Source organism: Elephas maximus, chromosome 5 (assembly GCF_024166365.1).
Source record: "Elephas maximus indicus isolate mEleMax1 chromosome 5, mEleMax1 primary haplotype, whole genome shotgun sequence".
In the NCBI taxonomy this organism is placed as follows: domain Eukaryota; kingdom Metazoa; phylum Chordata; class Mammalia; order Proboscidea; family Elephantidae; genus Elephas; species Elephas maximus.
Genome location: NC_064823.1, coordinates 98,548,805 through 98,573,946, shown reverse-complemented (window position 1 = coordinate 98,573,946; position 25,142 = coordinate 98,548,805). Strand labels below are relative to the sequence as shown.

General features: G+C 34.5%; 1 protein-coding gene across 12 annotated transcripts in view; it reads left to right on the top strand.

Moving 5' to 3' along the window:
• Window positions 1–25,142, top strand: part of ADGRL3 (adhesion G protein-coupled receptor L3) — a 945,099-nt gene that overhangs the window by 612,450 nt on the left and 307,507 nt on the right. For all 12 annotated transcript variants that reach the window (XM_049886210.1, XM_049886209.1, XM_049886208.1 and 9 more), the window contains one exon: window positions 16,247–17,047. In XM_049886210.1, the coding sequence (XP_049742167.1) occupies window positions 16,247–17,047 (801 nt within the window). The remainder of the gene's footprint in view (window positions 1–16,246; window positions 17,048–25,142) is intronic.

Here is a 25,142-nt window from a genome sequence, read left to right as displayed (position 1 = left end):
AAGCTTAGAGTATTTGCAAAAACCAAACCAAAGCTACAAGAAATACTAAAGGAAATTGTTTGGTCAGAAAATCAATAATATCAGACACCAACACAACACAAGGTCACAGAACAGAGCATCCTGATATCAACTCAAATAGGGAAATCACAAAAACAAATTAAGATTAATTTTAAAAAGAAAAAAATGCTCAAAACAGGGAATCATTGAAGTCATTATGTAAAAGATCACAATAATCAAATAGAGGGACTAAATACAGGAGGCATAGAACTGCTATATGGAGAGGAAAACAAGGCGATATAAGACGGTACAAGTTAGGTTTTTACTTAGAAAAATAGAGGTAAATATTAAGGTAACCACAAAGAGGTATAACAATTCCATAACTCAAAATAAAAACCAAGAAAAACATAACAACTCAGCAAACATAAATTCAACTACTATGAAAATGAGGAACACACAATGTACAAAGAAAAACATCTCGTCACAAAAAAGTAAGTGGAAAAATGGAATTGTCAACAACACACACACAAAGGCATCAAAATGTCAGCACTAAACACATACTTATCTATAATTACGCTAAATATAAATGGACTAAATGAACCAATAAAGAGACAGAGAGTCTCAGTCTGGATGAGGAAACACGATCCGTCTATATGCTGCCTACAAGAGGCAAACCTTAGGCTTAGAGACACAAACAAACTAAAACTCAAAGGATGGAAAAAATCAAGCAAACAACAATCAAAAAAGAGCAGGAGTAGCAATATTAATTTCTCGCAAAATAGACTTTAAAGTTATATCCACCACAAAGGATAAAAAGGACATTACATAATGATTAAAGGGATAATTGACCAGGAAGATATAGCCATATTAAATATGCACCCAATGACAGGGTTGTGAGATACATAAAACAAACTTTAACAGAACTGAAAAGTGAGATAGACACCACCACAATTATACTAGGAGACTTCAACACACCTCTTTTGGAGAAGGATAGGACTTCCAGTAAGAAGCTCAATAGAGACACGGAAGACCTAATTGCTACAATCAACAAACTTGACCTCATAGACTTATACAAAACGCTTCACCCGACAGCTGCAAAGTATACTTTTTTTTTCTAGTGCACATGGAACGTTCTCTAGAATAGATCACATATTAGGTCATAAAACAAACCTTTGCAGAATCCAAAACATTGAAATATTACAAATCATCTTCTCAGACCACAAGGCCATAAAAGTGGAAATCAATAACAGAAAAATCAGGGAAAAAAAATCACATACTTGGAAACTGAAAAATACCCTGCTGAAAAAAGACTGGGTTATAGAAGACATTAAGGAGGGAATAAAGAAATTCGTAGAATGCAACGAGAATGAAAACACTTCCTATCAAAACCTCTGGGACACAGCAAAAGCAGTGCTCAGAGGTCAATTTATATTGATAAATGCAAACATACATAAAGAAGAAAGAGCCAAAATCAGAGAACTGTCACTACAACTTGAACAAATAGAAAGAGAGCAACAAAAGAATCCATCAGGTACCAGAAGAAAACAAATAATAAAAATTAGAGCTGAACTAAATTAACTGAAGAACATAAAAACAACTGAAAGCATTAACAAAGCCAAAAGCTGGTTCTTTGAAAAAATTAACAAAATTGATAAACCGTTGGCCAGACTGACCAAAGAAATACAAGAAATGAAACAAATAACCCCAATAAGAAATGAGATGGGCCATATCACAAGAGACCCAAGTGAAATTAAAAGAATCATATCAGATTATTATGAAAAATTGTACTCTAACAAATTTGCAAACCTAGAAGAAATGGATGAATTCCTAGAAAAACACTACCTACCTAAACTAACACAATCAGAAGTAGAACAACTAAATAGACCCATATGAAAAAAAGAGATTGAAAAGGTAATCAAAAAACTCCCAACAAAAAAAAAGCCCTGGCCCGGATGGCTTCACTGCAGAGTTCTACCAAACTATCAGAGAAGAGTTAACACCACTACTACTAAAGGTATTTCAAAGCATAGAAAATGATGGACTACTACCAAACTCATTCTATGAAACCACCATATCCCTGATACCAAAAGCAGGTAAAAACATTGCAAAAAAATAAAATTACAGACCTATATCCCTCATGAACATAGATGGAAAAATCCTCAACAAAATTCTAGCCAATAGAATTCAACAACATATCAAAAAAAAAATAATAATAATAATTCACCACGACCAAGTGGGATTTATACCAGGTATGCAAGGCTGGTTTGATATTAGAAAAACCATTAATGTAACCCACCATATAAATAAAAGATAAAAACCACATGATCTTATCAATTGATGCAGAAAAGGCATTTGACAAAGTCCAACACCCATTCATCATAAAAACTCTCAGCAAAATAGGAATTGAAGGAAAATTCCTCACCATAATAAAGGGCATCTATACAAAGCCAACAGCCAACATCATTCTAAATGGAGAGAGCCTGAAAGCATTTCCCTTGAGAACAGGAACCAGACAAGGATGCCCTTTATCACTGCTCTTATTCAACATTGTGCTAGAGGTCGTAGCCACAGCAATTAGGCTAGACAAAGAAATAAAGGGCATCCAGATTGGCAAGGAGGAAGTGAAATTATCTCTATTTGCAGATGACATGATCTTACACACAGAACACCCTAAGGAATCCTCCAGAAAACTACTGAAACTAATTGAAGAGTTTGGCAGAGTCTCAGGTTATAAGATAAACATACAAAAATCACTTGGATTCTTCTACATCAACAAAAAGAACATCGAAGAGGAGATCACCAAATCAATACCATTCACAGTAGCCCCCAAGAAGATAAAATACTTAGGAATAAATCTTGCAAAAGATGTAAAAGACCTATACAAAGAAAACGACAAAGTACTAGTGCAAGAAACTAAAAGGGACCTACATAGGTGGAAAAACATACCTTGCTCATGGATAGGAAGACTTAACATAGTAAAAATGTCTATTCTACCAAAAGCCATCTATACATAAAATGCACTTCTGATCCAAATTCCAATGACATTTTTTAATGTGTTGGAGAAACAAATCACCAACTTCATATGGAAGGGAAAGAAGCCCCGGATAAGTAAAGCATTACTGAAAAAGAAGAAGAAAGTGGGAGGCCTCACTCTACCTGATTTTAGAACGTATTATACAGCCACAGTAGTCAAAACAGCCTGGTACTGGTACAACAACAGGCACATAGACCAATGGAACAGAATTGAGAACCCAGATAAAAATCCATCCACATATGAGCAGCTGATACTTGACAAAGGCCCAGAGTCAGTTAATTGGGGAAAAGAGTCTTTTTAACAAATGGTGCTGGCATAACTGGATATCCATTTGCAAAAAAATGAAACAAGACTCCTACTTCACACCTTGCACAAAAACTAACTCCAAGTGGATCAAAAACCTAAACATAAAGACTAAAACAATAAAGCTCATGGAAGAAAAAGGCATAAACAGAATACAAAACATTACTAAAAATGACGAAGAGAAACCAGATAACTGGGAGCTCCTAAAAATCAAACACCTATGCTCATCTAAAGACTTCACCAAAAGAGTAAAAAGACCACCTACAGATTGGGAAAGAATTTTCAGCTCTGACATCTCCGACCAGCACCTGATCTCTAAAATCTATATGATTCTGTTAAAACTCAGCCACAAAAAGATAAACAACCCAATCAAAAATTGGGCAAAGGATATGAACACACACTTCACTAAAGAAAATATTCAGGCAGCTAACAGATACATGAGAAAATGCTCTAGATCATTAGCCATTAGAGAAATGCAAATCAAAACTTCTATGAGATTCCGTCTCACTCCAACAAGGCTGGCTTTAATCCAAAAAACACAAAATAATAAATGCTGGAGAGGCTGCGGAGAGATTGGAACTCTTAGACACTGCTGGTGGGAATGTCAAATGGTACAACCACTTTGGAAATCTATCTGGAGTTTTCTTAAAAAGTTAGAAATAGAACTACCATACAACCCAGAAATCCCACTCCTCGGAATATACCCTAGAGAAATAAGAGCCTTTACACGAACAGATATATGCACACCCATGTTTATTGCAGCACTGTTTACAATAGCAAAAAGCTGGAAGCAACCAAGGTGTCCACCAACAGATGAATGGTTAAATAAATTATGGTATATTCACACAATGTAATACTATGCATCGATAAAGAACAGTGACGAATCTCTGAAACATTTCATAACATGGAGGAATCTAGAGGGCATTATGCTGAGTGAAATTAGTCAGATGCAAAAGGACAAATATTGTATAAGACCACTATTATAAGATCTTGAGAAATAGTACGAACTGAGAAGAACACATTCTTTTGTGGTTAAGAGAGGGGGGAGGCAGGGAGGGTGGGAGAGGGTTATATACTGATTAGATAGTAGAGAAGAACTGCTTTAGGTGAAGGGAAGGACAACACTCAATACAGGGAAGGTCAGCTCAACTGTACTGGACCAAAACCAAAGAAGTTTCTGGGATAAACTGAATTATTCGAAGGTCAGCAGAGCAAGGGCGGGGGTTTGGGGACTATGGCTTAAAAGGAGACTTCTAAGTCAATTGTCAAAATAAATTTTATTAAGAAAACATTCTGCATCCCATTTTGAAGTGTGGCATCTGGGGTCTTAAATGCTGACAAGCGGCCATCTAAGATGCATCACTTGGTCTCAACCCACCTGGATCAAAGGAGAATGAAGAACACCAAGGTCACACGATAACTGTGAGCCCAAGAGACAGAAAGGGCCACATGAACTAGAGACTAACATCATCCTGAGACCAGAAGAACTAGATGGTGCCTGGCCACAACCGATGACTGCCCTGACAGGGAGCACAACAGAGAACCCCTGAGGGAGCAGAACAGAGGGATGCAGACCCCAAATTCTCATAAAAAGACCAGACTTAATGCTCCGGCTGAGACTAGAAGAATCCCAGCGGTCATGGTCCCCAAGCCTTCTGTTGGCCCAGGACAGGAACCATTCCCAAAGCCAACTCATCAGACATGGATTGGACTGGACAATGGGTTGGAGAGAGATGCTGATGAAGAGTGAGCTACTTGTATCAGGTGGACACTTGAGACTGTGTTGGCATCGCCTGTCTGGAGGGGAGATGGGAGGGTAGAGAGGGTTAGAAACTGGCAAAACGGTCAGGAAAGGAGAGACTGGAAGGAGGGAGCGGGCTGACTCATTATGGGGAGAGTAAATGGGAGTATGTAGTAAGGTGTATAAGTTTATATGTGACAGACTGACTTGATTTGTAAACTTTCACTTAAAGCACAATAAAAATTATTAAAAAAAATGTTAGAAAAACAAAAGAGGAAGAAGAATATGCAACAAGGACTGCATGAAGCCCACAAGTCTATATTATTTTCTATTTAGCCTTTAAGAAGAAGTTTGCCAACTCCTGGACTAGAACATCATTGACACTGTCCACCACCACAACAGCCACTACCTGCAAACTGTGGTGAAATTATACCATTATTCCGTATGGTCTGTAGTAAATAGAGAAATGTTCGTGAAGGAATGGAGACCTGACTTAGACCTTGAAGAAAGAGTTTGGCTTAACTAGGAGGTAAAAGTATGAGGCATTCTTAAAAGGAGCAATGGAATGAGCAAATATTTAGAAATGAATAATGTGTGGCAAATAAGCAGTTGTGAAGGATATTGTTATATAGGATTAATAAAACATAAAATTAAAAAATATATAATAAACACATTTTGGGAAATTATGCTAGTGAATCTAAAGGCCTAGCATTTATTCTAGATGAATTGGTATTAGCACCCCAATTTTATCAAACTCCAAAACATTGAAGGAGTAAGGATCTTAAACTGACCTTCCAAGAGATTCAGATGACATATATAGAATATAATTGAGATATGTTTTTTCTTCTATTAATGAATTCTGAAATTTTGTTTATTTTTTGTTTTCAATTCTAGAAATCATATTTATATGATTATGTTATTATTAACCAAATTATTACTAAATACAAAATAATTTCTGCTCCTCAGCTGTGAATTCAGTGCCAAATTGGCTGCAGCATTTGAAAGACTTCCACAAGGTCCCAGAGTGTGTAGTACACCCTCAGCATTTCTAGGCCACTCTTTTAATGTTGTATATATGTATCTTTTTTTTCCTTCCTTTACGTCACCAGGTGATCATGTAAAAGTTGTAGAAAATCTCAGTTCACAAGATCTTAAGAGCTCTGACAAAAACTGATAAACAGTATTTATTTATAATTTTATTAGAAATAATGTAACTTGACTTCTAACAGCTCCTGTTTTTCTTTTTCCACAAATAAAATGAAGATAGTAGTGCCTGCCCTCATAATAACTGAAATCACTAAGTGAATAAAAAAAATCACATTACTTAATAATTTATGATTAATACTATTAAGAGTTAAAAATTAAACTCTGATTCAGACTAATATTTTGTTTCTCTGGCTTAATAGTTCTCCTTTGTAAAATATAGAATGGGACTAAATGAAATATAACAAAACTTTCAGTTCTGTAACTTCTTACGGTTGTTAGATGCCATGAAATTGGTTTGGACTCATAGTGACTCCATGTACAACAGAATAAAACACTGCCCAATCCTACGCCAGTCTGACAATCATTGCTATGCTTGAGCCCCTTATTGCACCCTTTATGTCAGTTCATCTCTTTGAGGGTCCTCCTCTTTTTCACTGACTCTCTACTTTACCAAGCATGGCGTCCTTCTCCAGGTACTGACCCCTCCTGCTAACATGTCCAACGTATGTAAGACAGAGTCTTGCCATTCTCACTTCTAAGATACATTACGTCTGTACTTCTTCCAAAACAAATTTGTTCCTCCTCTGGCAGCCCATGGTATATTCAGTATTCTTTGACGACACCATAATTCAAAGGCATTAATTGTTCTTCAGTCTTCCTTATTCATTGTCCTGCTTTTGCACACATATGAGGCTATTGGAAATATAATGGCTTGGGTCAGGCTCACCTTGGTCCTCAAAGTGACATCATAGCTTTTTGACACTTCAAAGAGGTGATTTGCTGCGCATTTGCTCAATGCAATGTGTCATTTGATTTCTTGACTGCTGCTTCCATGGGTCCAAGTAAAATGAAGTCTTTGACAATTTCAGTTTTTTCTCCATTTATCTTCATGTTGCTTTTTAGTCTAGTTGTAAGGTTTTTTGTTTTCTTTATGTTGAGGTACAATCTGTACTGAAGGCTTTGATCTTCCTCAGTAAATGCATCAAGCCCTCTTCCCTTTCAGCAAGCAAGGTTATGTCGTCTGCATATCACAGATTGTTAATGAGTCTTCCTCCAATCCTGATGCCATGTTCTTCATATGGTCCAGCTTCTTGGATTATTTACTCAATACAGATTGAATAAGTGTGGTGTAAGGATACAGCCCTGACCTGACACAAGCCTATAACTGTAAGAATGTTAATTGTAATGTATTTTATATCTGGGTTTAGATCTAGATTTATTTTTAATACCTTTTTTTTTCTTTTAATCTAGAGCTGGATGCATAGAACCTAGCAATAGGAATTAGTCAAAAATGTGTTTCTTAGGAACCAATGGATGACATTTTCTACAGGAAGTTTGATTTGAGTCATACTGCTGTGCCTTGTATTTCTAGCTTTAGCTTATCTTTATGATTCCGCCTCACTCTGCAGCCTCCTTCTTGTTTCTTTTAAATCTCTTTACACAGATTCCTTTAAAAGCATTTGAAAAATAGCTTATCATCTGTAAATAAGTATACTAAAAGTCATCAATTTTTATAGTGTACATTTCCTTAATACAGGGATCAGTTCCTTCTTTATAACATGTTCATAAAGGTAGCAACAACTTCATGGAGATTCTGTGAGGATTAACTAAAATAATCCACAGAATAACTACATACATAATGCATGTTCAGTGACTGTTAGGTATTATGATTCTTATTATTTGGCTCTGTATTCACAGCTCTCAGCAGCTTCCATATAACTGCTCAACAAATGCATCCAGTGGATTTAATTTATAAATATGCATGTATAATCTTACACACTCTGAGGTGACTCCACATTTTTTTCTGTTTAGCAGCTCTAAATTCATTGTGCATTTACTTACTAGTGACAAATCATTATGACAAGGGTAAATCCTGGATGAACCAAATGTAGTATTGACTTTGTGTTACAAATAATAACTCTGAAAGATTATTATTTTAACTAGATGCTATTACAAGTAGACCCTCAAAGGAGTCTACTAATAGCACCACTTTCTTTTAAAAGGCTAAATTAATGCTTTGAAAGGCTCTACAGATCCATCAATGGGATGGGGGGTTAATACAAAATAAAAGGCAGTCTTAGTTTCTGTAGCATCTATAGATATTGTATTTAAGGGTTGAAATTAGAATGTGACTAGCGAAAGCATTTTATGAATTATTGACATTTTTAATCTACACACTCCAGGAAGAAATTTATTAGGAGGTGATAATTTTGGAAGCACATTATATGAAACCATTGTAATACAAGGTACTTGAGCAGCACTTTTATTCATTGATGCATAGGTATTATTTGAAAAACATAATTTAAAAGCTGAGCTGCAAAGATTACCCCGTCTCATTAAATAAAGGATTAGCACTTTATTTACTGAAAAAGACAGATGTCTGTCAGAATTTTTGGTATACAGCATACCAAAAATATTAATGAACATCACAGATCATTTATTCTTATTTACTGAATTGCTTCTATGTTTTCATGGAGAATGTGAAATGGAAGAAGAAGAGAATATTATCTGTTTCAGAATAATAAGACTTAACAAGACCTGAGGTATTTAGCACAGGTTTGTTTCTAGTGATAAGAGAAATCATGTTCTCCTTGGCCAAGAAATGTAGAACCCATTTATTTGTTTATTTCTATTACCTTCTCTGGAAAGTTGCTTTGCATCACTAGTCTCAATGTGTGATAGGATTGTGAATACGTATCTCATCATTTTCTTTGAAATAACGCAGTGCAATTAATTCATTCCAAGGAGGCACAACCAATATTAATTGAGCTTTTTCTATGTACTGGGCTCTTGATACGCAATAACAATTAAGATCAAAAATTTTACTTGAATCCTAAATCTACAATTTACTAACAATAAAGCTAGGTATCTTTATACCTCAGTTTTTCATCTGAAAAGTTTGGGTAATAAGAAAATCTACTTCAAAGAGTTTCCGTACTGTTTAAATTAGTATTGTATCCAGAACCCAAGTGCAGTACACAATACATAGTGAATGCTTAATGAATGTTACCCAAATATTAGCTATTATTAAAACTGAGATAGTGCCTACTATCACAGAACTTGCATCTGTGTTTTTTATCTCTTCTAAAGTGTGCTCCTGCATAGACTTGGTGCCAGAGAATACACGGAGAGCAAGAGCCATCCGGCACACTGTGTCACTGAGTTTACGTATTGTGAGAGCTAGTCTAAAATATTGACAGAGGACAGGTCTCTACTGCCTACGGTATTGACCTTGGTCAAATCCTTTAGCCTGTTGAGGTTCCCGTATCTCCGTTATGGGGATACTAAATACCACATCACAATGTTGTTTGAAAAATTAAATAGAGTGATTCATGTGAAACATTTTGTTCAATTATTTTTAAAAAAAAATTCCTGTCAAGTCGATTCTGACTCATAGCAACCCTATAGGACAAAGTAGAACTGCCCCACAGAGTTTCCAAAGAGTGCCTGGTAGATTTGAACTGCTGACCTTTTGGCTAGCAGTGGTAGCCACCAGGGTTTCCTTAAAGTGATATATAAATATAAATGAATCCTTCATAGTGCAAATGGTTAAGTGTTTGACTACTAACTGAAAGGCTGGCAGTTAGAACTGACCCAGAAGTGCCTCAGAAGGAAGGCCTGGCGATCTGTTTCTGAAAGATCACAGTCATGAAAACCCTGTGGAGTACAGTTCTACTCTGCAACACGTGGGGTGGCAAAGAGTCAGAACTGACTTGACAGCAACTGGTGTTTGTTTCTTATACAAATATAGAGTGTACTGTCAATTTTTGATTAGCCACTTACAGGTGATTTTGTTTGTGAATGAGTCGACAGCAAATTTTCATCCAAGACTGAATTTTTGTTACTTACCTAGTTTGTCTTTTTGGCATCTTTATAAATGCCCAGCTGGTGTGTGACAAGGATACTTAAATGTATTTTAATAGTTGACTCGACGGCAGTGGGAGTGGGTAAGCCAAATGTAACCAGGAAAATCATTCTGCTTAAAATACTACTACTTTTCAAAAAAAAGAGAAAAGTTTCTAAATTAGTAAATATTTCTTATGGTCCCATAATTGTCTTTTTATTCATATATTACAGAAATATGGAGGCAACATTTGGTTATAACATTCTGCCCATTTAGAACTTTTAAATTGTAGATTGAAAAAAGCATGCCCTGTGACTGACGGTTTAAAAGAAAAAATTTAAGCTACATTAGAATCAGATACAATTTTTGTAATTCTTAGCTATGGATTAACAATTTTTGGCATGCAACAGTTTTATTTCTCTGTAATTCGCGATACAATTTGAAAAAGCTTGGCAATGCATGTGTTTGCTCTCTGATCCGTACCTTTTCTAATTAAAGAATGTAATTTAAAAGTATTGCATATAGTGCAGATATGGTTAGAACTTATAACATCTTATTTTTCTAAACATTAAATGACTATATGTCTGTTTTATGAACTCTTGAGAAATGAAGGGGAAATTTACTAGGCTTTTCTCACCCCTCGTTTCTTCCTTTTAACAGAATAAAATTACCCTTAGTTTGAATTTGTCATTTACTCTAACCACAGGATATAGCATGTGACATTAAGTTTGACAAAGGACAGCAATTAAATCACATTAGGGAATATAAATATATTTATAAATGCTGAACGGACAATAAAAATAGTTTGGGGAATAAAAGTTAAGAGAGAAAACGAGAGACACTAGTTCCAAAGATGTCTGGAAATGAAAAATGGCAGATACAATGTCAGAATTCAGAATATTAGACCAGACTAAAATACAGTAGGTCCTAAAGAAGGCTCTGGTACTGCTGTCACCATATAATTCATTCATTTATGATTTCACTATTGACACTAGTGTCAATTGACAAGGGAAGGGTATATTTTAAGGCTGTGTTTTTCGATCATCAAGGCAGTTTTACAGCAATAATTTATTTTGCCATTATAGCCCTCAAGACCAGCCCTATACATTTTCTTCTTTTCTCCCTGTCGACATTTAATGGTTTGGAGATGCAAATTGCTCATAAATTTTACTTTCCTCGTCACCCATTCAAATGAGCCAAAGGCATTATGTGAATAATGTATTGTAGGTATGAATTTTATACAGTGTACACAGATTCTGTTTCTTTTCCTTCTTACTACATACATACTTAAAATACTAAGAAACAGACGTATTCACTTTTAGTTCAACTATGTATTACTTCAACAGCTATTTACTGAGTACTTATTATGTGCCAGGTACCGTGTGGTTAGGAAGGATACAATGGTGAGTGAGCATGTTTCTGGTATGCATGCAGAGCTGTTTTTGTTTTTTAATTTTTGTTTTTGCAGGGGATTGGGGAGGGAAGATTCTAGAATTAGAATAAAATAATAGGCAATGACTGGTCAATCCTAAAGTTACAAAGTTTTTCAGCGACAATTTATGTTTGCTTTGCCAGTTTTCATTATGAGGATATGATTTGTGTCTGCTTGTCTCAACTTAAATTAGGGGATTGTTTTATTTTACTTCTGAAAACAGCAAATAAATGATAAATGAGGTACAGCCAGTCATGACATGGGCAAGACCATAATAATTTTCCCAAAAGCAGTACGGCCTAATAAATCTTAATTTTGAGTAACCAACAAGTAACAAAGAGGCAAGCTTTTCTTACACTGCAGCTTATGCCAATTTCTCTGAAAGCAGACAAGGCCCAGGGAATTAAAAGCGAAGTTTCATGTAATGATAATTGAGATAATAGAGGTAAAAGTCCTTTGAATATGAAAATGTCCATTAAAGTATAAGTTAGTATTTATAGGAATTAGACACCTTATTAATACGTTTTATCACATATAATTATTTTTCCAGTGAGTTCTTACAGCATGTGGTGAAGAAAGAAATACCACTCCCAAAGAGGAATTTAGTATCTTTGCCTCAAGTACAACTATTACAAGTTCTATGTGAAATAAGACCGAAGTTGTAAAAGTATATGCTTCACGCTTTAGAATATAAATACCTCCATATATAATTCTATAAAGGATATATATAGAGATTTATTTCAAGGGACTAATTTAGTTCTAGAAATTTATTTGTAGGTTAGCAGGTGAAAAATGCCGACTTTAGTATGATTTCCCACTCTCAACCTCCACTTTTGTTATAATGGACCTCAAGTCCAAACTATTTGGACTATTGATTAAATACAAGTCAGTAACGAAGGTAGCAGCTTAGTGATGCTTCTTCTAGTTGTCAGTCTAACACAGGTGTGTTAGTATTCTAGTCGTCGTAGCATGAAGTGCATGTCTTAAATAAAGCTTTTAGCTGACCTGTTTTGAGGCATACAGTCCAGTGAGCACTGCAGTTTCTTGGTAAAGATTAATTGAGGATGATGATAAATTATGACAGTATGGTAGAATTTAGAAAAGAATCTTAGAAATATTACAGTTTTCTAGGATTTGAAAAGTTAGTGTGGTGAGGAATCTAAAATACAATCCCATTTGAAACTTTCGAGATGTAACTTTTGAAATATACCATTTTTTTTCTTGAACACCTATGAGATTTTTTTTTTTAAGTCAACGGAGAAAAATGAGTTGTCTTTTTTTTTTTTTTAATAATAATTGAAGACATATGAGCTTTAGGTTAAAGCACAAAAAATTCTCTCAAATGTAGTTCCTAAAACAATTTTTCTCCTTTTTCTGTTTTTGAAACTTTCTTAGCATTATTCATTGTTGCATTTATCTCAGGTCATCCCTTTCGTGCAGATTGCCTTACTGTGGCACCACTTGTAATCTCAGATTGTTAAGCTTGAATTAAAATCTATTGGTTCCTGATTCATCCCTTTTTTTCTCATTGAGATCTAGACAAATTGTCTCTGATGAGATAAATGTTTATAAGACATAGAAGATATTACTTGATGAATTTTATGAATACATTACAATTTCCCAGAATTTTTCAGGCTTGTGTTGATCAGTACCTTCAAAATAATAACCATAAAGAGAATAAGCGTACCCTTCAGCATATAGGTAGAATCTAATTTAAGAAATGTGTACACATAACATGTTTGAGGGTCTCAATTTATTTTCACAAAAGCATGTTGAAATACTCAGTCAAGAGTTTCAAAAAAGGCCAGAGTTGATGGCTCATTATTGATATCAGTTCTCTGATAACAGATTTTTCTTAAAGACAGCACTTTTCCATAATAATACAAAATATTGATGAGTGGGAAGAAGGGAAGTTTCTTCAATAAGGATTCAAAATCCATTTATTAGGTTAAGAGCATTCCCTCTTAATACGTAGTCTCATGAGATACATTTCTCATAGGACTGATAAGCTATGGAAGTTCCTTAGCCCTAGGAAATAAGGTACAGAATAATTTCTTCTGAAGACATCAGTTCTTGAGATGAGTAAAAAATAGTGGTATAAACTATAATATTTTATGACTGGAACTAGCCAAACTATTTGAAAGTTTTCTATGTTTAATTACTGATCTGCCTTTCAAATGGAAATACTGGTGTCCTTATTACAAATATTTTCTTTTCTATTTTTTTTATACCTATACTTTGGAATGGTATATTTATTTAATCTTAACTTGATTAATTTTTGCCTTATTTTCTCTATGTTTGTACTGTATTATAAAACTTACAATATGGTTGCTTTTTTAAAAAAATAATTGTATTAGAGGAATGGACATTTTAAAAACATATAATGTTCAACAAGACACGTCTGAGTGAAATAAAATATTATTTACTTTCAGTTTGGAAGAGGTGAATAAAAGGTGCCTGGCCAATACCGTACCATTAATCTATTCTCTTTTCTCCTTTCTCTCTTTAATTCTCTCTCTCCAATAGAAGTGGAACAAAAAGGTAATTAAATACCTTTCATGAATTATATACTATTTATAGGCTAAGTTATTTAACAGTTTAACAATTAGTTAAAATAATTTTGTTATTAATTCTTATCTATTTTTATCTTATGAAAATTTATTTACTACTACTGCTCAACTTCACTCTTTTATACTGACCAATGCTGATTTGATCCTTTTATCTTAAAACAGTTTAATAGTGTATAATTTTTACAGTTTATTTTCATCTCTCATTATTTTTAGATAAGTCAGTAAAATCCAGTAGATGGTGATGAATAGTAATTGCTTTAGATTTGTTTTTATTTCTATGCTAGATAATTTTCCAGAGCTCTGCTGTAGTTTCCCTTGTTCCTTTGTTAACTATTGAGGGGGAAGAGGAAGACAGCTTTCTGAAATACCCTAAAATAAATCACTTTAGTAACCAGTAGCTGATTATTAGCTGTATCATAAATATATAGAATTTGGACAACAGAAGTTACCCATCCTTCATAATTAAAGCAATCATATTAAAAATCTTGATAAATTTTTGTAATCATCAATATTATTATTGGTAATAAATTGATGATAGCCCTCTATCCTTGCTATAAAAATTTTGGTGGTCAAAATCTTACCCAAAAGTAAAAGGTTTGTATTCTAATATTTGATCTTTTTTTTAATAACCTCCAAAATCTAGCTGAATTTCATCATATGTTGTTTTCCATCAGATCTATGCTTACAGTTGCTGTTAAAGAGCTAATAACTAATATTGAGAGAATAATCCTATAGTCATTAAAATTCATAAAAATCATAAAAATTCCTTGTGATATTTTAAATTTTTCCACCCAATGCACTCTAAACATTTTAAATATAACAACAGAACGCATGATTATTTTTTAGTGTGTTTGATTTGCAAAAAATAGTACAGCAGTGTTTCCCATGGCAGGTTAAGTGGAGCACTACATCCTAAAGAAGCTCTGTAGAAAAAGGTTCCATGATCAAATTAGTTGGTGAAATTTTCTCATGCTCCCCACTTCTTTGAAAATTCACTGATGTACATAAGATATTAGAATCTCTGCCATGATTCTATTTAATATGATGTTTCTCAAACACATGTGACTATGGAACTCTTTTTTTTATGTGTAATACCTAGCAATATCACTTGAAACAGATGCTTTAAGGACCACCCTTTGGGAAACATTGCTTTTAGTCCCTTCATTACTGATGAATCAGCCAAATATGCTTTCTCACCACCATTCACATGATATGCTACTCAATCTTACTAAAAATAAATTGAATCAGATGATCCCTGTCCACTTTCCTTCTGAAGTTTGAGCAGCAAAATATTATAGCAAGTAGTCTTGTTTTTTTTTTTCTTTTTTTTTTTAATGCTCTTCTCATGTAACAGTAAATGATACATGTTTTTTAAGTTCCAATACTACTGTATTTAACAGGACATTTTTAACTGATTAAAATCTAGATCTTGGGTTCCTCTCTGTAACCTTTCACCTTTTCTTCTTTTCTTATTCTTTCTTTTTCTTTTCTTCCTTTCTCTTTTTTCTTCCAGTATCCATCCATCGCTCATTTTTAATTGTGTGGGTTGCATGCTCTGTGTGTGCTATACCAATTTTGAAAGCTTTATTGCTAGAAGACTCAGTGGCTTATATTACAGGGCTTTTCTTTCTCTTATTTTTTAATTACTGTGGTATTTCCATCTGTTTCTTAATGATAACAATTGAATAGCTAATTTAATCAGTGGAAACATTTTTTTTTCTTAAATTTTAAGTAAGATATATTATTAAAGCATTGTGTATGAGCATTTATATTTGGTATATGTCTGTAGAATACATAGACATATGTCACATCTAGATACATATATCCAAAACATATAGCAACACATGTTTAAAAGGTAAAAACACAGAAAAGCAGTTACTCATTAAAAAAAAAAAATATATATATATATCAGCAAATGAAAACAAAATGATTATTTAAAAAAGTCAAGATTAATGTGGAAGAATACTTTGTTTTCTCGGAAGAGTGCAGCAAAGTAACTAATTGGTGGTGGGTATTTATCTCTTGTTAGAGTTGCATTCTATTTGGTGAAAAAAGAGAAATATATCACAAATTATTAAAACTAATATGTTTATTATTTTAACTCTTCCCTTTCCAACAGTTTTTCTTTGTCCTGGACTACTAAAAGGAGTATACCAGAGTGAACATCTGTTTGAGTCTGACCACCAATCTGGGGCATGGTGCAAAGACCCTCTGCAGGCTTCTGACAAGATATACTATATGCCCTGGACCCCCTACAGGACTGATACCCTGACTGAATACTCATCCAAGGATGACTTCATTGCTGGAAGGCCAACTACAACCTACAAGCTCCCTCACAGGGTGGATGGCACAGGATTTGTAGTGTATGATGGAGCATTGTTCTTCAACAAAGAACGCACCAGAAACATAGTAAAGTTTGACTTGCGGACTAGAATAAAGAGTGGGGAAGCTATCATAGCAAATGCCAATTACCATGATACATCCCCTTACCGATGGGGAGGCAAATCTGACATAGACCTGGCAGTGGATGAGAACGGGCTATGGGTAATCTATGCAACAGAACAAAACAATGGCAAAATTGTTATTAGCCAACTGAACCCTTATACCCTACGGATCGAAGGGACATGGGATACTGCATATGATAAAAGGTCAGCTTCCAACGCATTTATGATTTGTGGGATTCTGTATGTGGTCAAATCTGTATATGAGGATGATGACAATGAGGCCACAGGGAATAAGATTGACTACATTTACAACACCGACCAAAGTAAAGATAGTTTGGTGGATGTACCCTTTCCCAATTCATACCAGTACATCGCAGCTGTGGATTACAACCCCAGGGACAACCTACTTTACGTCTGGAACAACTACCACGTCGTGAAATATTCGTTGGATTTTGGACCTCTGGATAGTAGATCAGGTAAGCTTGATCCTTGGTATTGCTAAGGGAAGTATTTATAGTTCTCAAAAAGCATATTGCAGGATTTGATTAGACTTAAGTTGTCTTTGGTCTGGCCCATTTGTCTTTTCAACTAAAAATGGTTACTGTTAATCACTCTTAACCGTAGAAAAGTATAAAATACAAGGAACTGACTCTTTCTTCTTTATAGAGCTAGTCTTCAATCTTTAGTTCTTCTTTGAAGAGCCCTTTCATTATCAGCTGTTTAGCTCTTTGTATAGTGAAATACATAAGATCTTTGCTCAAATAGAATCTCATCATGTCTAATTAATTGGGAAACACCCCCAGAATTGTCCTCTACTTCAAAACTGACAAAGGGTGAGCTTGATATAATGTTTCAGGAGCCCTGCACCAATTCATTCAAATCTCAGAGAGCGTTAAGACATGACCATTCCAATTGGGAATATTGTCAGTTTGAATGTACATACGTTTGAGTATATATATATATATATATGTCTTTATTTCCCACATTTATATATATATATATAATACATATAATACACAAATAATACATCTTATTATAATAAGTGACAACACAAAATATAGTTTTTGAGTACACTTGAGATAATCATTAAATTTTAATTCTCTAGCAGAATTAGAACACCCCCTTCCAGAACATGTTGTTTTGTTTTAATGTTGTTTAGTGTTTGTGTTCCCGCCCAGCACCACAAATGAATAGAATAATTGTATTTAAAATTTTAAATTCTTTTATCTAGCACTAAAACTCTTCTTCAATGTACAGTATAATAGAAAACTAAGATACAGGTGTCTAAATTTTGCTAGTAATATAGCAGTTCAGAAGTTATTTTATCATTCAGTGTTTACGTATTAACATTGGCCTTACCATGCTTTCACTACCATGATAATTGGCTAACTTAGTTCATTATATACACATCTTTTTATCCAACTAGATTCTATGTTCCTTTTGGCCAAGGACCTTGCCTTACTATCTTTTTATTTATTCTATTGTTTACCTGACCATTATTTCTGCCCTCTCACATACTAGTATAATAACTTGCATATTTATAATAAAGGTTCAATAACTATTTGTAGAATGAATGAATGAATGGCTTTCTACTTCTGATAGAATGACAAATTAGTCATTTGTGTAATCCTTGAGAGGCCTTGGTAAGAGTGACAATTTTTTTTCTTTGGTTGGCAATGCTGATGTTATGCTGAATTGGCTTTTATGGAAGGAAAAGCCTAAATATGCCATAGCAACATAAGCAACTTGTCTTTACTAAGTCCTCAAAAGATGTCCTAGGCCAAGTACAATATCTGGCTCACTTCTCTACAGGTAAGGTTTTTCATCCCAGTATGCCCTTCAATTGAAAACCTGAGCAAGAAGCAATCACCTGGAGTATTCTAGGAAGACATTTCTTTTATAGCCATGATTTATATTTTGACAGTGAAATCTCTTTTTATGGATGATTCTTAGCCTTTTTTGCCTCTTAATTGGAATGTGAAGTAATTTCTCATTGCTTCAAAAGAAATAATAAGTAACTCACCAAGTTTTGGGGTTAGTCTGTGAAGGGGTGCCATTAAAATGTTTCAATTTTTATTCATTGAAAAGATAGTATATTGTTTTTATTTAGAAAAAATGATGGGCTAAAATTAATTAGCTTCCAGGCTTTGACATGGAGTGAAGCACATTTTTAGCTCAGCTTTTAAAAATTATGTGAAAACAGTAAGATGGTACTATAGTTCAATGTATTCAGAGACCTTCTCAAAAATGTTTCCAACATACATCAATAAAATTAATACACATGCACACACACACATTGGTGAATAATTTTAATTGTGTATATAAGGCAAATTATACCACTCATTTAATTGTATTTACTTGTTTTTATTTATGGGATTTAAAACATGGGGCCTCTTGCCCACATGAGCTAGTTTCCATATTTATTTTTAAAAAATACAATGAAGCAAACATTGAAAAATGATTAAAAAAAAGTTCAGCCTCTGAAATAAATTAGTAACCTAATCTAGGAGATTCAGTTTTTTTCTTCTTTTTTTATAACAACAACGAAGGCCTTGTCTGTTTTGCAAGTAGTAAGGTTTCACCTGTATTAGTGAATATAATTGCAAAAAAAAAGTATTTTTCATGCATGAACGCTCATATTAAAAAGCTAGTACTTTGGCATGGACCTACTGCAATTTAGAGGTGGAAAGAATAAGTGCAGAAGTAAGTTTTATGCGTGGTATGTGTGGGTATGAGGAATTCAATTAGCATTAGTAGGGGCTGTTCATCTTATTCCACACAAAACAGTTTCAGCTGGGTGTTTTTCCTTGGTAAATTACATTGACATTTCTCAAAGAAATTGCTTTTAATGAATTCTTATTGCCATTTTATTACAGGTCTTCTTATATGTCTGACAGAAACCTCAACTTATAAATATGTTAGGGTCAAATAGACTAACCTTATGCCTGTAGATCCAAAGTACATTCGCTTTTACCATCTGTTGGTAGAAGGCTGAGTATTTGGTAGTTTTTAAGTAAAGGGGTATCTCTGTTTTATTTCTACTGCATGAAACTAGTCTGTACACCAAAAGATCTCAGAGGTAAATATGCTTCTTTTGGATACATAAAAATTTCCTGGTGACTTCTACACGTAGGTCAAATAACAACACCACACTGCCATCAAGTAGATTCTGACTCATGGCAATGCCATGGGTTATAGAGTAGAACAACTTCATAGGGTTTTCTTGGCTGTAATCTTTACAGAGCAGATCACCAGGCCTTTCTTCCACCATACTGCTGGGTGGGTTCAAACGGCCAACTCGTGTTTAACTATGGGCACATTGCTCAGCCTCTCAGTGTCTTGGTTTCGTCAGCTATAAAGTGGAAGAAAGAATACCTCCTACAGAAGATTACTGTTATATTCTAATGAGATGATGTATGTGAAATGCTTACCACAGTGACTGGTATGTTATACTTTCAAGAAATTATAACTTTTGTTATCAGTAGGCATAACACAATAATAAAGTTAACCTCATAGCTACACATCAACTCTACAAGGTTACCAGCCATCATTATCCCCATTTTCTAAATGAGGGACCTAAGGCATGCAGCTCATTTGCCTTATTAAAAAATCACTCAGGTATTAAGTGCTGAGATGAAGCTCAAATCTGGCAGCCCAACTTCAGATTCCTTCTCTCATCTGTGACGGCAGTGGAACATGTTCTTTCTGAGGCTGTATGTCTAGATTCATTCACTTGATAGAAATGTGCTCAGTACCCTCAAATGCTAGGCGTTCCCTAGATAAATTATAATTTGCCTTTTGTGCTTCAAGGTAATTATATTTTCACCCTAAAAGAACAAATGCATTTTTGTTTTACAAGGGTCAATTTTAAAGTCTGAAGTGGTAAACTTTGAGAAAGAATTTGAAGAAAAACTTAGCTCCTCAGAAATATTCTGCATAGAGGCTTTAGAAGTAATTTTATTCCAATCCCTAGTCGGATTCGACTTGTCGGCAACTAACTTCAACTATTCCCAACACCCATCTCCAAACTGCTAATTGTCAAATCTTATAAAGTTCTTGTCTTTTGTTACTTGTGTCTCAGTTACATTACAGTTGTGTTTATATTCCTTTCAAGGGAAAACTTGAGGGATATTATAATCTGTGAAACAGGTTGTTCAAGTGTTTTTTTTTTTTTTTTTTAAACTACAAGAGAAGCTCTTTCTTGAAAAGTTCTTTAATGGGCTTATTTCAGAAAGTTAAAAAAATGTTTAAAATGGGTTTCTAAAAACATTCATTTCAGAACACTCTACTCTCATAATTTATTCTGAATTATATTAAATTCAAATTTTTCAGCATTTTTTGTATCTTTCCAGCATGGAATTGGTGGAACAGTAAATCAGAACTATTTTTGATACTGTTATTTAGTTTTATATAACAATTTTTATTTGCAAATTTCTTAGGAAAAAAATTGAATAATATAGTTACATTTCATGTATTAGGGGATATCTAATGCAAAGAATTTCAAATTTATATACAGTGTTTGTGTCAGGAGTTAATTAATTAATCTGTACATGAATCAAGAGACAATCCATCAAACAGAACGAGGGGAAAATGCCTGGTTCAAAATTGGAAAATGTGTGTGGCATGGTTGTATCCTTTCACCATGCTTATTCAGTCTGTATGCTGAACAAATAATTGAGAATCCCAACTATATGAAGAAGAATGTGGCATCAGGAATGGAGGAGGATCCATTAACATCCTGCTGTATGCAGATGGGGGCCCTGGTGGCACAGTGGTAAAGGTCAGCAGTTTGAATCCACCACCCACTCTTTGGAAATCCTATGGGGCAGTTCTACTCTGTCCTATTGGGTTGCTATGAGTTGGAATCAACTCAACAGCTGTGGGCTTGGTTTTTTGGGTTATATGCAGGTGACACACCTGGCTTACCAGAAGTGAAGATGACTTACCTTCCTAGCCTTCAGTATGGATCACCTGAATGTAAAGAAAATGAAAATTTTCTTTCCAATAAACAATATCATGATAAATAGTGATTAAAACTGAAGTTCTCATCAATTTGATTCTACTCAGATCAACAATCAATACCCACGGAAGCAACAGTGAATAAATCCACAATATGTTGCATTGTGCAAATCTGCTGCACAATACCTCTTTGAGGTTCTAACAAGCAAAGATGTCACTTTAGTGGATGACTAAGGTATGCTGACTTAAGCTGTGGTCTGTTCACTCGCCTCATATGCATGAAAAACTGGACAATGAAGAAAGAAAGCATTTCAGTTGCCGTGTTGGCAAAGTATATTGAATATACCATGGACTACCAGAAGAAAGATCAAATTGGTCTTAGAAGAAATAAGACCAGAATTCTTCTTGGAAGTAACTAATGACATCAACAATTAGACTTTGATTCACCTTGAAATAATCTTGTTGATATTGTTTTAGTTATTTTTAGAAATTAAAAAAAAAAGTTGCAATCGAGTTTATTCCAACTTATAGCAACCCTGTAGGACAGAGTAGAACTGCCTCATAGAGTTTCCAAGGAGGACCTGGTGGATACAAACTGCTGACCCTTTGGTTAGCAGCCAGAGCACTTAACCACTACTCCACCAGGTTTCCATTTTTAGAAATAGTAAGTGGTAAATAGAAATAATAGGTGATCTGTAAATATTTATGGAATGACTTTATAAATGCATGAATTATAAAGTATTTTTTAAACCTTATTAAATTTTTTAAACCTTATTATTCAAGATACTAGGGGGATGGAAATGTTAGTTCCAAAATTTGTTTTATTAAGATCACACGTATACCCCAAAATCAGAGAAGGGACAAGACCAAAGGACCAATTGTCTCCATGAACTATGGCCTCCTCTACCTTAAGACCAGAAGAATTAGATGGTGCCTGACTACCATGACCAAATATTCTGATCAGGGTCTTAGTAGATAGATCCTGAAATAAAGGGAGAAAAATGTAGAACAGAACTTCGAATTCTCATAGAATAAAGACTTACTGAACCCTTTAAGGCTGTAGAATCCCTGAGATTATTGCCCTGAGATACCCTGTAAACTTTGAACCAAAACTAGCCCTGAAGTCACGCTTAAATAGCACATTAGCTCAAAAAGTAAAGAATGTCACCCTTGAGTACTGCATTGTTTTAAAAAATTGCCCGTATGAGAAAAAATGGACAATAGTTATTCTAAAGCATGGATGAGAAGGTTGGAAGGGGGGCGGTGAAACTAAGTTAGTGGAAATGGAACAACTAGAACGGAAATAATGAGAATGTTGGCACAATACAAAGAAAGAAATCAATGTCACTGAAAATTATGTGTAGAAATTATTAAATGGAAACCTGTTTTGCTGTGTGTGCTTTCACCAAAATACAATAAAATATTTTAAAAATTTCATGTAAGGATTAAATGAGTTAATATGTGTTAAGTGTTAAGAAGAGCCCTGGCCGACCAATGGTTAAGCACTTGGCTGCTAAGTGAAAGGTCGGCAATTTGCACCCACCAGCTGCTACATGGGAAAAAGGTGTGGCAGTTGGCTTTCATAAAGATAACAGCCTGGAAACCCTATGGGGGCAGTTTTACTTTTTTTATTGGGTCACTATGAGTCAGAATGGACTCAGATGCACACAGGTGTTAAGAATGGTGCGTGGCACATACCAAGCATTCAGTACTTTTTGCTGTTTTTCTTAAAAAAAAAAAAAAATCACATGGATCATCCCTAGATAGTATCTTCACTGTTTGTCACATAATCTAAAATCTAAGTTTTATAAAATCACTGCGGTCATTTTTTTTTCCCCCAACGCTGCATCCACCTACCCACCCTCCACGCGCCCCCCCCGCCCACACAGACACACACATTCATCCAGTTTCTCCCTTTCTTGTCCCAGTTTGGAGTTAGCTTTGGTAACCTAAAGGAAGTTTACCACCAGTTGTCATTGTGTCAGAGCAGAATTACTCTCCGTGGGGTTTTGGATGGGTGATTTTTTTGGAAGTAGGTTGATAGACTTTTCTTCCAAGGTGCTACTGGATAAACTCCAATAACCAAACGTTTGGTTAGGGAATAGCCAAGCTTTAGGTTAGTGGCTGAGCATGTTAACAGTTTGCACCACCCAGGAACTCCAAAGGAAGTTTAGCAGGTGTTCAAGAGAAGAGTCAAAGCACATTAACAGTTAATTGAAGCTTTCTTTCTGGAGTAATTAGAAGAATTTAAAAGAATCAGTAGAGGAGTAAAGTGTAGATGGCGTTGGGCAACTGTTCAAAGAATTTTATTTTAAGAACATGTATTTTTCGTTTGCAAGGATTTCTTCTACTTAGATAAAATAGAAGTATATTCAAAAATGCCTAATAAATGTGTTCTTTCAAAAATACACTTTTTCTGAAGGAAAAGATTCAGCTTTGGATAAAAAAAAAAAAAATTTTTTTTTTTTTTTTTACCTGTACCTAAAATGTTTTTAAGCATTATACACTTAAGTACAAAGCAAACTTGAAAGTGCTTACCCTATGTAGTTTGGGTGTATCTATAGCTGCCACATGTAGACTTTTTTTTTTTTTTCAAATGTAGTTACAGCTGACCCTATTTTATTTCTTCTAAAATATAATATAAACTATACATTCATCATGAACTTTGATAGACTTTTGCAAGATGCACATTAAAAACTTCCAAATAATAGTATTCCAAAGTTTATTTGAATAATTCTTCAGTTGCCATCATAATTCTAAAACTCTGCATTATATTCTGACTGTTGGAGTGTGGATGAATCAAATACTTGTGTCAGTTGCCATTAGGTATTATTACTGGTGTTGACTGACCTTCACTCTCTAATAATTCCATCACTCAGACTGCATTGTGTCAAGTCATGATTCATCAGTAAAGAGGAGTGAGAGATATTGTCTTTGACTTTTGTAGTTTATTTCTAAAATGTCTATTAAAAAAAAAAATTGCCATCAACTCATAGCGACCCTATAGGACAGAGTAGAACTATCCCATAGGGTTTACAAGGAACAACTGGTAGATTCTAACTGCTGACCTTTTGGTTAGCAACCAAGCTCTTAGCCATTGCACCACCAGGGCTCCAAACTGTTCATAGAAAAATCTAAATTTTCCTTGGTAAATATATAAGTGTTCTCCAGTATTTCCTCCTGAAAATGGAGGTAATAGGTTCAGGATGACAATAAATGGAACAAGCTGAGAAGCCCAGCTCCAGAAATTTACTAAAATAAGTATCCGTAATAGATCTAAAAAGAAAAATTAAAAAAAAAAAAAAAATCCATTGGCTGAAATGTATTGAAACACATCAAGCAATCATTACTAACAATGGAATGATACTGACATGTAGCTACTGTCTTAAGTCTGCTCTCCTGCTTCCCAAATACGCTCCACATTTTCCTGAAAGCTGTTTGAAATTACGTAAAATGTAACCATTCTTCTGTATGTTGAAGGTGGTAAAATCTAAAACAACAACAAAAAGCTTAAATGTAACAGTTTAACAATGCAGATAAGGTGAACCTTCTGTCCTTATAATATGCTAATTAAGTGCATTCCTGCCTTCAGTAAAAGCTGTGGCTATATAG